Source organism: Peromyscus maniculatus, chromosome 23, assembly GCF_049852395.1.
Source record: "Peromyscus maniculatus bairdii isolate BWxNUB_F1_BW_parent chromosome 23, HU_Pman_BW_mat_3.1, whole genome shotgun sequence".
Taxonomy (NCBI): Eukaryota; Metazoa; Chordata; class Mammalia; order Rodentia; family Cricetidae; genus Peromyscus; species Peromyscus maniculatus.
Window position 1 is genome coordinate 28,368,546 of NC_134874.1, and position 18,224 is coordinate 28,386,769.

The 18,224-nt window shown below is 54.1% G+C and overlaps 1 protein-coding gene across 2 annotated transcripts; it reads left to right on the top strand.

Moving 5' to 3' along the window:
* The first annotated feature begins 2,900 nt into the window (after positions 1–2,900).
* Myl10 (myosin light chain 10) lies at positions 2,901–16,295 on the top strand. 2 transcript variants are annotated; one of them, XM_076560606.1, is made up of 7 exons: positions 2,901–3,052; positions 6,823–6,915; positions 8,010–8,085; positions 8,836–8,940; positions 13,074–13,152; positions 15,892–15,940; positions 16,043–16,295. In XM_076560606.1, the coding sequence occupies exons 1-7, from the start codon at positions 2,963–2,965 to the stop codon at positions 16,139–16,141; spliced, it is 591 nt and encodes a 196-aa protein (XP_076416721.1). In that variant the 5' UTR covers positions 2,901–2,962; the 3' UTR covers positions 16,142–16,295. The 2 variants fall into 2 exon arrangements, with proteins under 2 accessions (XP_076416721.1, XP_042124148.1); XM_042268214.2 differs by lacking the exons at positions 2,901–3,052; positions 6,823–6,915 and adding an exon at positions 7,822–7,909 and having other exon boundaries at positions 16,043–16,233.
* Positions 16,296–18,224: the final 1,929 nt, after the last annotated feature.

Consider the following 18,224-nt stretch of genomic DNA (forward strand, 5'->3'; position numbering starts at 1 on the left):
CACATGACCAGTCTACCCACCCTTCAGTCTATCAGTCTGTCATGGGCTACGCTTAGATTCCTGGGCTTCTGTTCCAGCCAGGGTCACCTTCAGTGGGTGGAGCCTACTGAATACCTATGGAGTGTGTGATGGCTCTTCTGGGATTCTCTGAATGTGGCACGCAAGGACCTGGCCCCTGGCATAGGCGGAAGCCCAGAGAGGAGTTGGAAATGTGATTCAGTGTTACAGCACTTGCTTAGAGTCCCCAACCAGGGGTGAGGGGGTGAATCAGCCATAGAGCCCCTGCTTAGAATCCCCCAGTGAGGGGCTGGGGTGTGACTCAGTGGTAGAGCACCTGCCTAGAATCCCCCAGTGAGGGGCTGGGTGTGGCTCAGTGGTAGAGCCCCTGCCTAGAATCCCCCAGTGAGGGGCTGGGGTGTGGCTCAGTAGTAGAGACCAGAGAAAGTGGACAGGGTCAGCTTTAGTCCCAGAAGATTAAGACACAGGCATGAGGAGAGGGTTGTTAATATGGATAGAATCTTCAAGAAGCGTCTTTATGAACCCACTTGAAAGGGCCTCTCTCCTTAGCTCCACCTCCTCTTACCAGCCATACCAGTTGTGAGGGTGTGCATATGTAACTTAGCCCACTGGTCCCTCAATTTCCTCACCTGGATGATGAGTTAAAGTTTGACTCTGGTGGGGTATGGTAGCAAATGCTTTTAGTCCTAGCACTTGGGAGACAGACAGAAACAGGCAGTTGGTGCTCTCTGAGTTCAAGGCAAGCCTGGTCTACATAGTGAGTTTCAGGATAGCCAGGGCTACACAATGAGAGTCTGTTGAAAAAGAAAGAAAGAAAGAAAGAAAGAAAGAAAGAAAGAAAGAAAGAAAGAAAGAAAGAAAGAAAGAAAGAAAGAAAGAAAGAGAGGGAAAGAGAGAGAGAGAGAGAGAGAGAGAGAGAGAGAGAGAGAGAGAGAGAAAGAGAGAAAGAGAGAAAGAGAGAAAGAGAGAAAGAGAGAAAGAAAGAGAAAGGAAAGATTAATTCTGACTCTGAGGACCTGATTTAGAGCCTGGCACGACCTTCTGGTTTATAAATATCAGCCTCTCTTTGTTTGATTAGTATCAGATTCCCTCTTCTCAAGGCAGGGATCAGCTGTACCAGGGCCTGCGAGCTTGAGGCCAGCTCCGGGGACAGCTAAGCTCTCCAGCTCTTGGGGACGCACAGCTGCATGGCCTGAGCCAAACCCCCTGGCCTGGCAGCCGATCACATGTGGGTTCCCTGTGCAGCAGCCAGCTCCGCTGCATGGAGTGCGGCTGCCTTTGAGGCTGAACTGGGGCTGCCAGGGCCACACTGGACACCTGAGGAGGCTGTGGGCAGCAGGTGTGGGCTCTGCTTGGCTCAGCCGGAGAATTCTTTCATGGATCCTTATCCGGGAGATGGGTTTGTATGTGTGTGAATAAAGTCTTTGTGATGCTCCCTCGTCAGGGTCAACTATGTGGGTTTTTGTTGTTTTTTTTCTTTTGTTTTTTTTTGTTTTTGTTTTTTTTTTGTCTCTCTACTTTCTCAACACTATTCTGTGCATTTTCTTTTGTGTCTCCTTCTACCTTTCGTGTGTGTGTGTGTGTGTGTGTGTGTGTGTGTGTGTGTGTGTGGTGCTGAGGATTGAATCTAGGGCCTTGTGCATGCTAAGCAAGTCTTCTACCACTGAGCCACACCCCAGCCCCTCACTGGGGGATTCTAGGCAGGAGCTCTACCACTGAGCCATACCCCAGCCCCTCACTGGGGGATTCTAGGCAGGGGCTCTACCACTGAGCCACACCCCAGCCCCTCACTGGGGGATTCTAGGCAGGTGCTCTACCACTGAGCCACACCCCAGCCCCTCACTGGGGGATTCTAGGCAGGTGCTCTACCACTGAGCCACACCCCAGCCCCTCACTGGGGGATTCTAGGCAGGTGCTCTACCACTGAGCCACACCCCAGCCCCTCACTGGGGGATTCTAGGCAGGAGCTCTACTAATGAAGCACATTTCTGGTTGCCCTTTTGTTATTTTGAGACAGGATTTCATGTAGCCCAGGCTGGCCTTGTATCCGCTGTAGAGCCACGATGACCTGAAACTCCTGATCTTCCCGCCTTCACCTCCGAGTGCTGGAGTCACAGACAGGCACCAACCTTCTTGGCTTCACTTTGTGCATTTTCAAGTTCCCAAGAGGCGCCTGAGCTCGGGTGGGTAAGGATGGCCCTTCAACCAGAGCAACATGCAGCCACAGTCTCTGCATGTGCGGAGTCAACCAAATGTGCTCACATGTATTAGGCAACGATAAAAGGTGTGGACAGCAGGAAAACCCTTGCCTGCAACCAAAGCTTGTGAGTTCCATCCCCAGGACCAGCCATTAATCAATCAATCGATAGATCACACAGAATTCCCCAGGTTCTAGGCTGATACCACATCCTCTATATAAAGGACTTGAGTATCTGCAGATTTGGGGGGTTGAGGCCCTAGAATTCCAAAGGTTGACTGCAGTCATGTGGGTTGAGGGACCCTGGTGCGTGGGGCAGACGAAAGCATACCACAGGTAGCAACATTGCAACCTCCTCATTGTCCCCACCAGAGGGCTGAGTATCCCAGAGGATGGTGTCCCACAGGCAACCCTGAAGCTCAAGAGGTGTGGTCATCTTTACTCTGTCTGGCACCAGCTGGCATGGTGCCTACGCTTCCAGGCGCTCTTCTGACCCTCCTGGATCCAGCGGGTTGCTGGCGTTGACTTACTCGGCATGTCCTTGTCCCCTTGTCCCCTTCCTGGTCCACGGTCCTTTGGCTTGAGAGAAAACAGTTGGCTCAGGGATGTCGGAGATCCCCACGGCTTAGACAGTCTCCACATTGGCAGCCTTTGCCGCCCACTCCCCACCGCCCCCAGGGAGATGCCTGGCCTGAATACCCCTCATCTTGTCCTTGGTCACCTTCCAAACTGTTGTCTAGACCTGGGATGGCGCCTGGCCTGGAGGAGCACTATTTAAAAAGCCACCCCGAGCTGTCCCCGGACCTGCTGCAGCACTCAAAATCACGCCAGACCATGGTAGGCTGGGGCCGCCTTCCCTGCACCCCGCCCCCACCCCCGGTTCCCATGGAGCTCAGCGCCCGGCTTTGGTCCCCTTCCTGCTTGCCTCCCCGCCCCAAGCTCAGTCCTGACCTCGTTGCTCAACCCTTGTCGCATCTCTGGGACCTCGATGTCATGCGTGGTTCTGGACTTTTCCTTCTCCACTTTGAACCGTTCCTCGCAGTGGTTCCCTCGACTGGCGGCTCCGGATGGTCCGACGTTGATACTCGGTGTTGACTCTGTCGGGCGTCCAGTCTCATGGGTGTCCAGACGCACCCATGTGACTTCTTTTCGTATGTGGTCTGTGTTTGCACGTGTTCCCTTGTGTGCAACTGTGTGTGCACCCATGTGTAAAGGTCAGAGGTCACCCAGTGTTGTTCCTCAGGCCCATTTACCTTGGGTTTATTTATTATCTATCTATCTATCTATCTATCTATCTATCTATCTATCTATCTATCTATCTATCTATCTATCTATCTATTTTTGAGACAGGCTCTCTTATTGTTAGCTGGAGATTACCAACTGGGCTGGAACGGCTGCCCCATGAGGCCCAAGGATCCCGGTTCTTCTTCCCCAGTACTTGGATTATAGGCGCATGCTACCTTTTTACGTGGGCTCTGGTTTTCATGCATGCGAGACAATCACTCTAACAGCCTGAGCTATTTCCCAGCCTCTCATCCACGTGGGTTCTGGTTTGGTGATGTTCTTTGATCCCACGAAGGTAGAAGTTGGGGGATAAGGAGGAAGAGTGTGGGGAGAGATGAGCCACCTGGTCTCACCGGCTCCGTAGATGGAGGGCTGTGTTCTGACAGGAGGATGAGGGTCCTGTTGCCTGCTGGGCAGGGGATCAAATTGGAGCGTGCTGGTGGTGTGGGTCCCTCTCAGGCCCTGCAGCTGTCCCCTGCCCCTGTGACGCAGCACCTGCCCTTCTTTCTGTTGCCTTCTATTAATGACCTGTCTCCTACAAGACTATAAGCTCTTTGGAGACAAGGAACGGGACTGAATTCTCTCAGGGTCCTGGGGACTAACCCAGGCTTTGATTGGAGGCCAGCAGGTGTCTTGTAATCATTCCGATGTTTTGAGGTGGGCGTTACTCTTGATCTCATAAGTAAAGATGGTCTAGGGGTGTGGCTTAGTCAGTAGAGCTCTTGCCCAGCATCCATGGGGCCTTGCAGTCCATCCTCAGTACCATATAAACCGGACATGGTGACACATACTGGTCATCTCAGCACTTGGAAGGTGGAGACACAAGGATCAGAAATTCAAGGTTATCCATTGCTACATAATGACTTTGAAGCCAGCCTGGGCTACATGAGACTCTGTGTTAAAAAAAAAAAAAAAGTTAATATAAGCAGGGAAATAGAGACTTAAAGAATGTAAGTGTCTTGTGTATGTGTGTGCACCTGTGTGCACGTGCACAGTCCAGAGAAGGATGTCAGGTGTCCTGCTCTATCAGTCTGCACCATATTCCCTTGAGACAGGGTCTCTCGCTGAACCTGGAGTTGGTCTAGCCCAGCAATCCTCCTGCCTCCATTTCCCCTAGCATTAGAGTTCCAAGTGTGTGGGCAAAAACACCTGAATTTTTATGTGAGTTCTGTGAATTTGAACTCAGGTCTTCCTGCGTCTCCAGGGAGTACTCTTACCCACTAACCCATCCAGTCATGCTATCTGCCTTTCTTTATCATCACAAAAGCCCGGATGAAAACTGAGGTCTGGGTGATGCCCTTCTTCCTTCTCTTCGACGTAAATTTACCTTTCAAAGGTGCAGTATAAACTTAAACTTCCAAGCCAGATAAAAGATGGTCCCTTCCTGCCTTGCAGAGCTCTGGGCCCCAGGAGGGCCTGTGACCAGGTGGACTTGAAAGGCCAGGGTGGAGAAGGCATATGGAGGCGTGTGTGTGTGTGTGTGTGTGTGTGTGTGTGTGTGTGTGTGTGTGTTGGGGGTGGGGTTGCAGTCCCGAGAATTGGGTAGAATATCCTGCCGTCGGAAGTGATCATTTTTTATTAATCAGAGGGAAATGTATATGTAATTATGTGAGATGAACTCCGCAGGGGAGTTCTTTTCTTTATGATATCTGAAGGGATTTATAAATATTTCCTAGGCTTACAGCGTCCCACGTGTGGTCTCTTTTCCAGGCACCCCCTCTTTCAAAGGATTACTAGAGATTAGCACCCAGTAAAAGCTAATTATAAGTCACTGGGTTGTTGCTCCTGACATGTGCCCAGGAGCCCTAGGGAACTAGAGTAGGGTGGGAGTTGGGGGACCACACAGGTGCTAGGGTGGCAGCAGGGAGGCTGGGGGAACCCCAGCTAGGGGGACTAGACAATACCGGGAGAGGGTTGAGCCCAGATCCTCTCTGACATCAAGAGTCACTTGAAGGCGCTGGGGAGAGAACTGTGTTGACAACAGGCTTGTTCTGTAAACATGAGGTCCCAAGTTGGATCCCCAGAACCCAGGTTAGAAAAGAAGTTGGATGTGGTATCACAAGCTTGTCTTCCCGGCGTTGGAGATAACACTGGGAACACAGAGACGGCGGTGGATCCCGGGGGCTCACTGGCCAGCCAGCCTGGCTGACTAGGTAAGCTCTGGCCAATGAGAGATCCTGTCTCAAAAATATAACTGAGAGGTGGCTCAGAAGGTAAAAGGCGCTTGCTGCCAAGTCTGATGACCTGAGTTCAATCCCTGGTCCCCACACAATAGAACGAGAGAGAGCCAACTCCTGAAAGCTGTCCTCTGACCTCCGCACACATACATACACACTGGCATGTACACACACACACACACACACACACACACACACACACACACACACACACACACCATTTCGAGCTGACAGGAGCAGAAGGCGGCTCAGAGTGGGTTTGGGGTGAGAAAAGGACCCCGGTGAGTGGATGGGGGACTCTGAGACCCTGTCCAGGGTGAATCTTGCAGGAGTAGGAGCCTCAACAGTATGCTGAGAATATTCTAGCAGCTTTTACAACCAGACAAGGCGGCCAGATTCCAGCACAGTAGAGGGTTACCAGGGTGAGCTCAGGAAGCTTCACAGAAGGTCGGAAGATAGAAAAGTGCCCATTCTGATTCCACCAGCTTTGGGAGCCTGGGTGTGGGTGGGTGACTGGGTCAGGAGCCATTGCCCCACCCTGCTTGGTAGACACTGCAGACTTCTTGCCTGAGCTGAGAAAAGTGAGACTATTGTATTAGCTACCTCTCTCATGCTAGGACAAAGCACCCGAGAAAAGCAAGGTAAATTGAACTGTTTGGGCTCACAATTCGAGGATGCGGTCCAACACTGGGTGGGGTTGTCATGGCAACGGGAGCATGCATGAGGCAGCTGGTCACACTGCATCGGCCGTCGGAAAGCAGAGAGATGAACGCTGGTGCTCAGTTCAGGACCCCAGCCCGTGGGATGGGATGATGCCACCCGCATTTATGACAGGTCTTCCCAGCTCAGTTAACTAGTCTAGAAACTTCCCCGCAGACATGCCCGGAGGTTTGTCTCCACAGTGACTCTAGGCCTTGTCCAGTGGACAGTCATCAGCTGTCACAAGTAGTTGTGAAACTCCGCCCACTGCTCCAGCCGGCTGCTGTGTGTGTGTGTGTGTGTGTGTGTGTGTGTGTGTGTGTGTGTGTACGAGGAAGAAGGGCGATGGTACCTGGACCGTGGTGTTCTGGGACCCCTGGCCTGGCAGTGGTGACTGCTGAGCTCTGGAAGAAGCAATGGCTAGGAGGATTCACCTCTTTCCCCCAGGCACCCAGAAGAGCCCGGAAGAGAGCAGAGGGCACAGCCAGTTCCAATGTCTTCTCGATGTTCGACCAGTCCCAGATTCAGGAGTTTAAAGAGGTTGGTTGGTGGCCCTGGGGACCTATATTAATTACTTTCCGTTTTGCTGCAACAACATCTCTGGCAAATAGTAACTTAAGGAGGGAAGGGTTTGCTGGGGCTCACAGTCTGAGGGTGCAGTCCGTCAGCGTTTGGGAAGGGGTAGCGGCCGGAGCGTGAGCTGCGCACACAGCATCCGGAGTCAGGAAGAAGAGAGGGATGAATGCCGGCGCTCGGCCTGCTTCTCAGCCCAGGGGATGGATGCAGCCCTCACTTAAGGTGGGTTTTTCTACCTTAGTTAGCCCAGTCCGGAAAACCCCTCACAGATGTGCCCAGAGGTGTGTTTCCATGGTGACTCTAAATCTAGTCAGGTTGATGATAACAGCAACGAACCGTCACAAGAGGATTACCGGGATTCGCAGAGGTTGTTCAAGGAGCCCACAGTGGCTGCCCACACTGCCACCCTTCTCCAAGGTCCCCACGGCTGCCTCTGTGCCTGCAGAGGTGGCTCGCTACCCTCTCCCCGAGCCTGGACTTGCTGTGTGACTTATGGAAAAGCCTTAATCTCCCGCTGTGAGCCTCAGTTTCCCTCCCCGAGTCGCTGTGCTCATGAGACAATGAGTGTGGCGTCCCAAAGCACTCAGGACAGAGGCTCAAGGAGGGTGGACTACAGGGCCCAGGATGTAGCATGCACTAAGCTAAGTTGGAGCTCTGGCTTGGGATGAAGCGTTAATCTAATTAATCTTCATCAACAGAAAATCGGGAGTCAAATATTGGTGTAAGAACCTGAAAGATCAGAGAACTGGGAGCAGTCTCCAGTTGCTTCCTTCCTCTTCCCTTCCTCCGTCCAAAAGAGAGAGATCCTCTCTCAGCCCCGCCTTACCACTTCCTGTCTCCTCTCTCGACAGTCCTCCAAACCTCTATGGTCAGCTAGCGGCTAGCTTGCCCCCTGATTCCTAGCGAGCTTTATTTGTCAGAACACAATCAAAATACCACACAACAGCTCCTAGTTGAGGTTCCTCCCGTGGCAGACGACCCAGGACACCCTGGAGGGAGGGGGAAGGACCAACTAGACTGGGTAGGCCCTGGTGGCTCACCGGCCCTGTCTCCATCAGGCCTTCACTATCATGGACCAGAACCGGGATGGCTTCATCGACAAGGAGGACCTGAGGGACACCTTTGCCGCGCTGGGTGGGTGAAGCAGAGGCTGGGGCAGCTTGAGACCTTGGTTTTTAGGGAGAGCTAACGACCGAGGTGGAAAGAGGGGGCAGACCGAGGCAGCCACAGCAAGGGGCTTGAGGGCTGAGGGGCGCGGCGCAGGGGAAGGTGGCCAGTGTGGCAGGAGGGCTTGGTGAATAGGGGAGGACATTTTTGACATTGTGCCAAGGCCCTGGAGTAGGAGAGGTCAGAAGGGTGGGTTAGCACATGCCTGCCATCCCAGCATTCCCATACCAAGGCGGGTGGGGTTCTGCTTCAGTGATAGCCTGGACTATGTGGCCGGACACTGTCTCAAAATCAAAGAATAGAGAGCTGGGTTTGGGCAAAACTGGAGTTGACTAGCTAAGGTACCAACATGGGTTGAGTTTTTGAGGTCCTGGGAACCTGAGTGCCCACTGGGACCAAGTGGAATCCCAGGGTTCCCGTGTCCAGGAATGCATGAGACCTGGGGCCCCAATGTGCCCCACTTCAGTTCTTCCAGCCTCCGATTTTTGTTTGTTTGTTGTTTTAATCCGTGAAAGGGAGATACAGAGTGGCTTGCTTTGCTTTCTAGGAAGCTAGAGAGAGAGGGAGGGAGGAGGGTGGAGGCAGCAGCCTGTAGACTCCAGCATTCCCCCTGAAGTATCCCCAATAGACGGACAGTGCCCAGGGGAGACAGGTGGAGCAGAAGAAGCAGGAGTGACTGCAAGGCTCTCCTCGGACCCGTCCCCTCTCCCTCTCCAGGTCGCATAAACGTCAAGAACGAGGAGCTGGAAGCCATGGTGAAGGAAGCTCCAGGGCCCATCAACTTCACAGTCTTCCTGACCATGTTTGGGGAGAAGCTCAAGGGTGAGTGGGCTTCCTGGGAGCCCGGGCGAGGGCTGGGAGCAGGAAGTGGATGTATACAGCTGCCTGGCCCTTCCGTTCCATAACCACAGGTGGAGACACGGTAAGGCTCCCAGGTACGGATCCCCTGGCTGTGCACACTGGCCTGGACCCTGCCTCAGTTTCTGCTGTAATGACTTGGAATCCCTCTGCTCACTGTCAGGACAATACCCACCTCTTCCACTCCCAGTTCCTCTTTCCTACTGCCCGCTCTGCCCTCCTCCCGATCTGCCTGTCCTGCCTGTCTGTCCTCCATTGATGCTGACAGATAGGCAGAGGGGTGCTCAAAGGGAATAGGATTTCTGAGATCCACTCATGGCTGACCCCATTGCTAGGCTGGTTACTTGCTTTGTCCTATTGTGGGGTTACTTCGGTCTCCAGGGAAAGGACCGGGGAGCTCTTCTCAGTGATGAGGAGTCAGAGGAGGCCCAGTGAGTTTGTGAAACCTGCCCCAGGTATCCCTGCAAAAGAAAACTCAAATAGACCCCGGTTCTAACTACTCTGTACTCCTGAGATGTAGCCCCAGGTCTGGGGCTGGAAGATGGGTCATCTCTGACCTTAAGGGTTCTGTGGTGGAACCGGACACCCTGGGCTACAGTTGCCCCTAACCTTTAGGGTTAAGATTTCCCTCACAGAATGAGTGATAATGAGTGGGCTGATTTGCTTTCTATACTTTGGTATTTTAGTAGAATCCTTGCCTAGAATATTCTACTCAGGGTTAGAGGTGTGACGCAGTGGTGGAGCATCTGCCTAGAATCCCCCAGTGAGGGGCTGGGGTGTGGCTCAGTGGTAGAGCACCTGCCTTGAATCCCCCAGTGAGGGGCTGGGGTATACAGCTCAGCAGTAGAGCCAGAGGATGGTGTCTGCAGCCCTGATGTGACATGTATGTTGGAGATGAACAGGAGTTCATTTAGGACTCTTTTGGGGGCTCATAGGAAGGGGCACCACTTTTAGCTGCGATGGCCTGTTTTACAGACGAGGACACTGAGGCCCGAGGCTCACTTAGTCTGTGGCTAAGTCAGAGTGGTGACGGAGGCCGGCTGGGGACCTAGAACTGCAGCTTGTTCTCATCTTTGCTGGGGTTCCAAGCCTGGGGCTCCAGCTGAGCTTGTCATGCGAACTTGTCTGGGGCTGCGTGAGAGGCTGGCAGCGGGGAGGGCGGCGGGCTGGGACAGGCACCATCGCGGCCGTTAATGGAGACAAGGAGGCTGCCCTTTGACTTCCTGCAATGGCAGGCGGCCACGGCACGGGCTTTTTATGGGTCTTCCAGGCCTCGGAGCAGAGGCCCTCTCTGGGGATAAGGCAGGGAGAGTGCCTGGCTGAGGTGAGTGTGCCTGGCCGAGGTGAGTGTGCCGCAGCCCGGCCAGAGCTAACTAAATCCAGGACTTGGTCCCCAGGAAGATGGTGGGGCTAACTGCAGATCCACTCCAGCTGCCAGGACTCCTCAGAGAGACACTGGGGTCTTTAGTTAATTGAGAGGATTGGGAAGCGGTGGCCTTGGAGGCTGGGACTCTAGCCAACCCCCATCAGGACCCCTGCACCCCTTGAGCCCCTCTGCCTGAGAGCTGCCGAGCCCACCTGGGATGGATGCACTGGCTCTAGTCACGTTCAGAGGGGGACAAGGCTCTCTTTCCCAGGAGACAGCAGTCTCATCGAGAAGACCACAAGGGTCTGACCCAGTCTGATAGCGGACACGCAGAGGCTGGGATAGTCTTACAGGGGAGACACACAGGTCCTACGTGTAGTCTGATGGGAGAGGTACAGAGAACCCTGACTTAGTCTGATGGAGGAGACACAGACAGACCTGATTCATCCTGATGGGGGAAATAAGCGGGTCCTGCCCCATTCTGATGGGGAGACACGGAGAGCTCGATGTCCAAGTGGTGAAGCTGTGGGCCTGGAGCTGGGCTCAGAGCAGAGATGGATTTGTAGCTCTGATTCACTGACATTCATCAAGGCCTATCCATTAAGCTGTGTGGTGGCACATACCTGTAATCCCAGTACTTGGGAGGAGGAAGGCAGGAGGATCCGGAGTTCAAAGCCAACCTCAGCTATTCAGCAAAAGTTCTAGACCAGCCTGGGCTATAGGACATGCAGTTAAAAATCAAAAACAAAAACAACAACAAAAAACCCCAGAGGAAAACCAAACAAAATTTCAGGCTGTTAGCCGTCACTAGCCAGCTGGTCCTTTATACTGTGGCGAACACGCATTTGACCCCATGACAGTGTAGGACCCTGAAGGGAGGAAAGAGCTTTCCAGATCCGCTTTGAGCCTGGCGTGGAACAGCATGATGAGGGAAAAGGCCTGAGGAAGGGATGTCACCTGCTGTCATTCAGATGGACTGGACGTCTTCCATGAGTCCTTTTCTCTGGGCCTCAGCTTCCCCATCAGTACAAAGAGAGGGCCGGGTATTGAAGCTCTCCGGTGGCCCCAGAATCCCTTCTGTCTCCTTCCTCCTCCATTCCCCCTCTTCCTCTCCCACAACTTCTATCTAAACTCCTTTGTCTGAGGGGGAACCTAGGGCCTTTCACATGCTAACCAAGCACACTGTCCACAAACTTGCTGCTGGCTCCTCACTGGGGGATTCTAGGCAGGTGCTCTACCACTGAGCCACACCCCAGCCCCTCACTGGGGGATTCTAGGCAGGTGCTCTACCACTGAGCCACACCCCAGCCCCTCACTGGGGATTCTAGGCAGGGGCTCTACCACTGAGCCACACCCCAGCCCCTCACTGGGGGATTCTAGGCAGATGCTCTACCACTGAGCCACACCCCAGCCCCTCACTGGGGGATTCTAGGCAGGTGCTCTACCACTGAGTCACACCCCAGCCCCTCACTGGGGGATTCTAGGCAGGGGCTCTACCACTGAGCCACACCCCAGCCCCTCACTGGGGGATTCTAGGCAGGGCCTCTACCCCTGAGCCACACCCCAGCCCTCACTGGGGGATTCTAGGCAGGTGCTCTACCACTGAGCCACATACCCCGACTCTGAATCCTTTATTTCGGTAACAACTTCCCTCAAAGCCACAAAAGTGGCACAATAGGAACTATTCCAGCTGCACTGTCAACCAGCCCGTTGTCCCCCCTGCCTGCCTCTGGGTGGCCCAATCTTGAAGAGCTCTCCAGTGAGCTCCAGCCTCAGTCCCGAAGCTCGGAGCTGTTTCCTTCACTTACAGCCTCTGTGCATGAGTCTCACGGTGGCTGCTCCCTCACCCCCAGACTTCACTGATCATTCAGTAACACCAGCTTGGAGACCTTGGACAAGTCACCTGACCTCTTTGAGCTTCAGTTTCTTCATCTATGAAATGGGGACAGTCGTCAGGAGAGTGAAGAGCATAGTAAATGCTGTCAGGGAGTTTATGTATGGTGGGGCAAGTTACTTGCAACTAGATGTGTGCAGTCCATTTCGGTTTCTGCAAAACCTCCAAGCTCTTGAAACAGTTTCTATTGCACCACTTTTGTGGCTTTGGGGAAAGTTGTTACCAAAATAAATTAATCTGGGGTTGGAGGTGTGGCTCAGTAGTAGAGCACCTGCCTAGAATCCCGCAATGAGGGGCTGGGGTGTGGCTCAGTGGTAGAGCACCTGCCTAGAATCCCTCAGTGAGGGGCTGGAGTGTGGCTCAGTGGTAGAGCACCTGCCTAGAATCCCTCAGTGAGGGGCTGGGGTGTGGCTCAGTGGTAGAGCACCTGCCTAGAATCCCTCAGTGAGGGGCTGGAGTGTGGCTCAGTGGTAGAGCACCTGCCTAGAATCCCTCAGTGAGGGGCTGGGGTGTGGCTCAGTGGTAGAGCACCTGCCTAGAATCCCTCAGTGAGGGGCTGGAGTGTGGCTCAGTGGTAGAGCACCTGCCTAGAATCCCTCAGTGAGGGGCTGGGGTGTGGCTCAGTGGTAGAGCCCCTGCCTAGAATCCCCCAGTGAGGGGCTGGGGTGTGGCTCAGTGGGAGAACCCCTGCCTAGAGTCCCCTAGTGAGGGGCTGGGGTGTGGCTCAGTGGGAGTTGGAGACATTCCCCCTCTCTTAACCTTTGCCCAGCTTGGCACCACCTCTGAGAGGCCCCCACTACCCTTTCATTCTCCTTGCCCTGTGTGTGCTACCTCCAGGCACGGACCCCGAAGAGACCATCCTGCACGCCTTCAAGGTGTTTGACACTGAAGGAAAAGGCTTCGTCAAGGCTGACTTGTAAGTTCTCGGGACTTGAGCTGAGGCATGCCAAGGTGGGTGTCAGCCTTGGCTCCTCTCCCCTCAGAACCCAGTGGCTAGAGGCCACAGCCGGGCCGGCACCGTTCCTCCTGACAGACCTTCCGTCTCTCCCAGGCCTTGGTGTCTCCCTCTCTCCCTGTGTGTGGAAGTGGATGGGCCGTGTGGCATGGGTCAAGGAGTTCTTCTGAGCCTTGGGGATGGAGAGGGCGGGAGTGAGCCCAGAAGGACAAGCACAGGTTGGCCACTCTAGGGTGGGAATTCTAGATGTGAGAACAGAAGATGAGTCATGGCTTTAGTGAGCATGTTTACTGAGCTGGCCTGGGGGAGATGAATAGCCTGGAGCCGGAAGAAGCAGGGGTTATGGCCCATGGATATGGGGTTGGAACGGGGAGGACTGTCCAGCAAAGATCCAGAAGCCAAGGTCCGTGGAACACAGGGTTTGGGGAGAGGACAGTGTCAGATGGGGGACATCAGTGATGAGCTCCGCATGGGATGCCTGGTAGAAAGCGGCCATAAGCAGCTCTCCTGCGGGCCGTGGGGTTGGCATCATAGAGGCGGGTTCTGCTGTGGTACAAACGGGGCACAGTGAGAGCAGAGGGACAGAGTCAAGGTCAGGGAGTACAGTCTTCTTTGGTCCCTGGAAGCTGGGCCAACCTCCAAGATGTCCCTTCCAAACCTTGCTGGGTCTTAGGTGGCCATGGCTGGTGAGATGACCCCTCCTTATCAAGGATAGGCTGGTATTCCATGACAATTCTTCAGAAGCTCAGGCTGTCCACAGAGCTTCCACCTGTGGGGGTGGAGGAGCGGGCGGACGGGGTCTGGTGGAGACGTGCATGTCCCTTTTTACATAGTGTCATCAAAGGCTCTGAGTCAGGCTCCCCAGAGTGCAGATGGACTGCCAAAGTGATATACCAGTGGTATATCAAACCAAAACCTCGGGGTCTGTGGCCCCTTCCTGATTCTTGAAGTACCAGGAGAACCCCCCCTGACATGACTGAGACTCTCTTCTCCCCCGTGAATATGAAGATGGGGCTGAGGTAGGGGCGAGGAAGGGATGTCCCTGAGGGATTCATTTGGGGAATAGAAGGAACCGTCCTGGGCTGTGGAGACCTAGAGCACAGGGCTGCTGGCCAGATAGGCCACAGAAGTGGCTCTGGTGGAAACAGAGCCTGCAAGGTCCCCGGCTTGGGCAATCTGGAAACTGTGACTGTCCCATAGTAACAAACAACGGAAAATGTGTGTCGCCCCTAACCAGGGCCTGCCGCCACCGGCGCCAGAGGATGTCCCCAGAACAGAGGCTCCACTTAGCTCTCTGATCCCATCCTTGCCCACAGAACCGCCTTAATCTTGCAAAGCCCTTCTCAGTTGCAAGGGGTACAAGTTCTCATGCAGATCTGGGTGCAGGCCCCACCTCCAGCAATGTTCTCCTGGATCCCAAGGAGACAGGCCCAACCCTGCCACATCCTCCCTCTGGGATGGCCCCCGGCAAGCCTCAGTTTCTCCCTAGATAAAGGGGATTCTTGTACTAGTGTCCCAGGTCTGTGAAGAATCAAGTTCTAAAGAGACCCATGGGAAGACTGAGCTCCATCTTCCCATGATGCTCTTGGCCTTGAACAGCATGATGTAGTCTGGGAAATGCTGGTCACGTGACAGCCAAAACAGCTGGAAGAGACATCAAGGCAGCCAAGGTGGGGACAGGCTGGTCATTCCAGCTACTCTGAGGCAGGAGATAAATGAGTTCAAGACCAGCCTGGGACACTTAGTGAAGATGTCTCAAAACAGAAAGTAAAGAGAAGCCGGGTGGTGGTGGCGCACATCTTTAATCCCAGTTCTCAGGAGGCAGAGGCCAGTGTGGTCTACAGAGTGAGTTCCAGGATATCTAGGGCTACACAGAGAAACCCTGTCTTGAAAAACAAAACAACAAAAAAGAAAAAAGAAAGTAAAGCAGACTGGGGACATAACTTAAGGGTAGAGTTTCTACCTTGAGTGACTCAGTGAGGGGCTGGGGTGTGGCCCAGTGGTAGAGCCCCTGCCTAGAATCCCCCAGTGAGGGGCTGGGGTGTGTCTCAGTGGTAGAGCACCTGCCTAGAATCCCCCAGTGAGGGGCTGGGGTGTGGCTCAGTGGTAGAGCACCTGCCTAGAATCCCCCAGTGAGGGGCTGGGGTGTGGCTCAGTGGTAGAGCCCCTGCCTAGAATCCCCCAGTGAGGGGCCGGGGTGTGGCTCAGTGGTAGAGCACCTGCCTAGAATCCCCCAGTGAGGGGCTGGGGTGTGGCTCAGTGGTAGAGCCCCTGCCTAGAATCCTCCAATGAGGGGCTGGGGTGTGGCTCAGTGGTAGAGCCCCTGCCTAGAATCCCCCAGTGAGAGGCACTAGTGCATTCGCCTTCCATGACCCAGGCCCTGGGTTCCACTCCTAGACAAAAGACAAAGGAGCCCCCCCCACCCCTCAGCAATCTAAGGTTGACTGTTAGCACACCCTGGGCATCTCAGTGGCCTCGGGGTCGTGTTGGAGTCTCAAGATCATTCCATTCTGTCTCCCACGGCTGCCCGAAGAGTACAGGCTGCAAGAAAAGCAGTTAGGACTCAAAGAGATGCCTGGGGCCTGGGAGAATCAGCCCTAGGCTGGGGACCCCTAGGCTAGAGCTCCCCCAGGAACCTTGTGTCCACATGGCCACCAGGCACCTCTTTCCCAAGACATGATGGCTTCTCTCCACCAACAGCATTAAGGAAAAACTTATGACTCAGGCTGACCGGTTCAGTGAGGAGGAGGTAAGTGTGCGCTTTGGGGGGACATTCCCACAGATGCCCTGCCCTGACTCCTCTCTCTTCCTTCAGCCTCCATGTCACCTGACCCTCTGCTCCCTCTCCCAGGTCAAGCAGATGTTTGCAGCTTTCCCGCCAGATGTCTGTGGCAACTTAGACTACAGGAATCTGTGCTACGTCATCACACACGGCGAGGAGAAGGACTAGAAGATGTGCTCCCTCTACACCTGGAGTCGGCCGGGACTGGCTGCCTCGGGGCACCCGTGCAAGGCTCCTTCCTGTTACCAGCATGGGCAGGGGAAGCAGTCTCCATCACCCTCGGAGTCTGGAGCTGAAGCGGGAATAAATAACACAGAGATGTACATCTGGGTGATGTTTGCGTGGTTAGTGTTCTGGTTGGGGAGACAGCAAACCCTCCCCTCCTGGCTAGTTTTTCCAAAACTTTTGGTTCCCTGGTTCTGAAGCTCAGCTGTTCCTGATGAGCTAGTGTTTAGAAGTAATGGACAGTTTTAATGCCCCGCATCTGGACCACAGGGCATTGCCTTCATTGATGGGGTTTTATTGAGCACCTAGCGTCTGTGAGTCGCCTGGAGGAGACAGGGTTGTTCATGGGCAGTGGGGTCATGAGGACCATGGGGAGAATGATTCTCAGATGGGCCACAGCTGGGAGGAGGGTGGGAGGGAAAGGGGGCACTTGCAGAAGCAGCTGGGCACAGGCAAAGTTGGAGGGGAGGAGAGATGGATTTGGGGACATTTAAAAAGTAGGTACAGAACTCTTCACCCTCAAGCATGGCATTGAAGATGGACTAGCCAGGGCAAAAGGGGACTTCATTGTGATTAAAAATGTCTGCCCTGGCTGGAGAGATGGCTCAGCAGTTAAGAGCACTGGCTGCTCTTCCAAAAGACCAGGGTTCAATTCCCAGCACCCACATGGCAACTCACAATTGCCTGTAACTCCAGTTCCAGGGGATCTGATACCCTCACACATAGACAAAACACTAATGCACAAACAAAATAAAATGGAAAGAATGTTCTTTTTTTTTTTTTTTTTTTTAATGTCTGCCCACCAAAAGACACCACCAAGAATGTGAAAAAACCAGAGGCCAGAAGATTCTGGGGGCACATAGATCTTGACAAAGGTCTCATATCTGCCTCCCTGTGTGTGTGTGTGTGTGTGTGTGTGTGTGTGTGTTATATTTAACCCTACAGAGTAACAATGGAAAACATGATAGTTATTTAATTTTTTTATTTAATGTGTGTATGTGTGTGAACGGGAAGCATTCATGTAGAAGTCAGAGGACACATGGGAACGTCAGTTCTCTCTTTCCACCATCAGGGTCCTGGCAATCAAACTGAGGTCTCAGCCTTGGCAGCAAGCGCCTTTCCTTGCTAAGTCATCTGCCAGCTCCTTACTTCTTCTTCTTTTTTTTTTTTTGGCCCCTGTAACAAGACAGCTGAGCAAACAACTTTGGTGGGAAGGGGAGGGGAAGGATTTATTTTGGCTCACACGTTCAGAGGGCTCAGCCCAAGAGGACTGCAAAGTTTGAGGCTGGTCAGGGCTGTGGGTCCTGTGGCCAATAAACAAAACAATAGGAGAGGAAGGGAGGGAGGAGGGAGGGAAGGAGGAGGGAAGGGAGGAGGGAGGGAGGGGGAAGGAAAGAGGGAGGAAGGGAGGAGGGAGGGAGGAAGGGAGAAGGGAGGGAGGGAGGAGGGAGGGAGGGAGGGAGGGAGGGGGAAGGGAGGAGGGAAGAGGGAGGAGGAGGAGGAGGGAGGGAGACAAGGAGGAAAAGAGAGAGAAGAGAGAGGGAGAGTGTGACAGATGGGCAGTCAGACAGACAGACTTAGGAAGTAGGGAGCCCTTGGCCTTCTCACCCCTCAGGGGAGGGAGCGAGAGTCCCGCATCAGCCTGCAGCTCCTGGCCTGGGTCACAGGGACTGTCCACAGCACAGGAGGCCGAGGTCTCTAGAAGGAGCCTTTTCCTCCACCACAGCCCTGGCTCCTGGCTTTCTAAGACGGGCTTTCCTGGAAATCCTGAGCCAAGGCCCAGCGAGGCCACTGAAGACTTGTCAGACCCGTTTGTTCCACAGAAGGAGACAGAGCCACGGTTACAGGGAGCAGGTGCCTCAGGCAACCTCTGACACCCCCTCACTTGAGATTCTCTCTCCCTGACAGCCGGGCCTGCCATCCTGCAGGGGCCTTGGCTCACTAGGGACTCTGGGCAGACAGTGTAGAGGTCAAAGGGACCCCACAGGTTAAAGAGGGGGTGCATGAGGGGAGGGCCTTCCTCCTC

Bases quoted from the DNA above. Each gene is read 5' to 3' on its own strand.
- Myl10 (XM_076560606.1), top strand. From the start codon at position 2,963: ATGGCGCCTGGCCTGGAGGAGCACTATTTAAAAAGCCACCCCGAGCTG. The intron at 6,916-8,009 runs GTTGGTTGGTGG...TGTCTCCATCAG, and splicing joins AGATTCAGGAGTTTAAAGAG to GCCTTCACTATCATGGACCA. The intron at 15,941-16,042 runs GTAAGTGTGCGC...TCCCTCTCCCAG, and splicing joins ACCGGTTCAGTGAGGAGGAG to GTCAAGCAGATGTTTGCAGC.